Source organism: Lactuca saligna, chromosome 8 (assembly GCF_052625555.1).
Source record: "Lactuca saligna cultivar CGN05327 chromosome 8, ASM5262555v1, whole genome shotgun sequence".
Classification (NCBI taxonomy): Eukaryota; Viridiplantae; Streptophyta; class Magnoliopsida; order Asterales; family Asteraceae; genus Lactuca; species Lactuca saligna.
In genome coordinates this window covers 115107778-115110135 of record NC_136424.1, presented here as the reverse complement: position 1 = coordinate 115110135, position 2358 = coordinate 115107778, and the positions used below count along the sequence as shown (strand labels likewise).

General features: G+C 34.4%; 1 protein-coding gene across 1 annotated transcript; it reads right to left on the bottom strand.

Moving 5' to 3' along the window:
* Positions 1-283: 283 nt before the first annotated feature.
* Positions 284-1851, bottom strand: LOC145011644 (putative sugar phosphate/phosphate translocator At5g25400). The gene has a single exon (XM_078970381.1). The coding sequence runs from the start codon at positions 1602-1604 to the stop codon at positions 570-572; it is 1035 nt and encodes a 344-aa protein (XP_078826507.1). The 5' UTR covers positions 1605-1851; the 3' UTR covers positions 284-569.
* Positions 1852-2358: the final 507 nt, after the last annotated feature.

Below are 2358 nucleotides of genomic sequence, written 5' to 3'. Positions count from 1 at the left end.
AAACACAATCTTTCTTTTATCGAACTCATTAAGAATCATATCAAATTGCCCCTTATATTAAGAAAATAGCTTTAGAAAGTCAGTCCAATTTTGTATGCCTCGTCTCACTACGTAGTCTAACTAAACCAACCACAACAAAATTAGACAAACAAATGATTTGAAGAGTCATCTTCATGCATTATATTATAGCTCTTTGCTTCCTCTCAAACATATTCTCCATACAAATTATTAAAGATTTGCAAGAAAATAAATTACACATAACACAATGTATCACACAAAGAGAGAAAAAAAGAAAAACAAATTTGAGATAAATACATCCCCAAATGAAGGATCTTTAAATATAAAACACATATAAAAGACAAGTCTTTTTCTCTAGTCACTTGCACATATTGGCACCAAGAGTTCAATACTCTCAAAACCCCAATATAACATCAAATAAATAAACATTAAATCACATATAAATAACTTACTAAACACATACACCAAAAAAAAAAGATTCTAGGGCTTCTAACTCATAATCTTGATTCACTTTCCTAATTTGTGTAATTAGGCTTTAAACCAATCATATATCAATTGTCTGAAGATTTTTCTGCACTTTTCTCCTCTAAAAGTTTACCAGATTCATCATCAACCTGGGTTGCCTTCTTTTCTACTTCTTTAGCCTTAAGTGCCTGTAATTTCGCATGATTATAATAAGCAACACCCAAGAAAGCAATGCCATAACCAAGTAGATTAATGGGGGTCACAGTGTCCTTGATCACAGACCAAGAAAACGCAATCAACAGCCAATCTTTGACAACTCCGGCCACATTCATCGTCAATGCTGAAGTCTTTCCAACAAGTAAAAACACAGCAAGATTCAAAGCGAATGCACACAAAGAATTTGTGCCAAAGATGAAGTAATCGAAATGGAAACTTGAGGTATCTCTGAGTTTGGGAAACTCAACGATGATCCAAGGGATTGATAAGAAAGCAAAACAACAAGGAGCGACATAGTAAAGAGAAGTAATTGGATTGAATGTAATGCCTTTCGAAGTCAACAAGATCTGAATCAAAACCAATCGGGTAGCCTCGAAACAAACAGCACCAAGCTGTAACATGACACCCCAGCTATTGAATTTAGCTTCGCCGTAAGCGGCGATGGCGACACCGAAGGAGATTGATAGCATGTTAGTCATGGTATCGCCTTTAAACCCGTCTTTTTTTAACAAAACGCCGATGGAGTAAACGGCCACAGGCATTAAAGCTTTGAGCATTTGAATGAAAGAAACAGAGAGATAAATGTAAGCGGAATTCGAAAGCCATAAACTGAGAGAGTAAAGCAAACCGATTGGAACGACGGATTTGAGATAAATATCGCGAGTCATCTGAACCGGTTCGACGACTTTGAGAACACTGACGAGGATGTATGCTAAGGAAGAACAGAAACCCATGTGGATCATGGTTAGTGAGATTGGGTAAGGCCAATCGTACATCTTCCGATCGAGGATGTATTTGTTGTAGACGATGACTGTGAAGCTGAGAGAGATCCATATTGCGACGTAGGTGTATGACAGGATGATCTTCTTCAATACGCCTTCGCTTAGGGATCCTCCTTTCCCCATTGTAAACGGTGAACTGGAATGGATCTGAGTGATTAATTAATCAATATTGATTAAATCAATGGGAGAAAAGAAGAAACCCAATGTGGGATTAGGGATCTATGGCGGATGGAAGGTGGGTTTTAAAGAGATTTGAGTGAATTTAGGAGAATTAGGTTAGAAGAAAACGTTGAATTTACGGAGTTTTTGTGTGTGTTTTAGTGTGTGTGTGTGTTTAACGGGGTAGGTGACGACTGATGAGGACCGAATCGCGTTTTTACACTTTTACTAGTCTTGTGAGGGTGACATGCTAAATAGACATCATACTAAAACTTTTTTAAAAAATATTAAAAATAACAATATAGTTTAATACTTTAATTTATTGAATATCTTTATTAAACTAGAGTATTTTATTATTTATTATTTTTAAAATTAGTTGTATTACCTACAAAAATTATTAAGTAAGTTATAGTCTTAGTCCATACGATTTTTCTATAGATTTAGTTTTAGTTATGAAAAATAATATGAGTTATGTTAATGGTTGTAAAATCCATCAAATTTGGTGCACTTATTGTTAACCCCCCTTCCCCCGGTTTAAATGCATATATAATGACAAGTTATTTTAGGATATATGTTTGAACAAAATACAATTATAGAAATATGAATAGATTACAAATTTAGTTTTGACAAAATTATAAAAATTGTCCATGATGTATGTCAAAAATTGTATGTTTAGGGCAAAAAAGTTTAGTCTGAATTAGTGGTCCAAAAGTTTCAT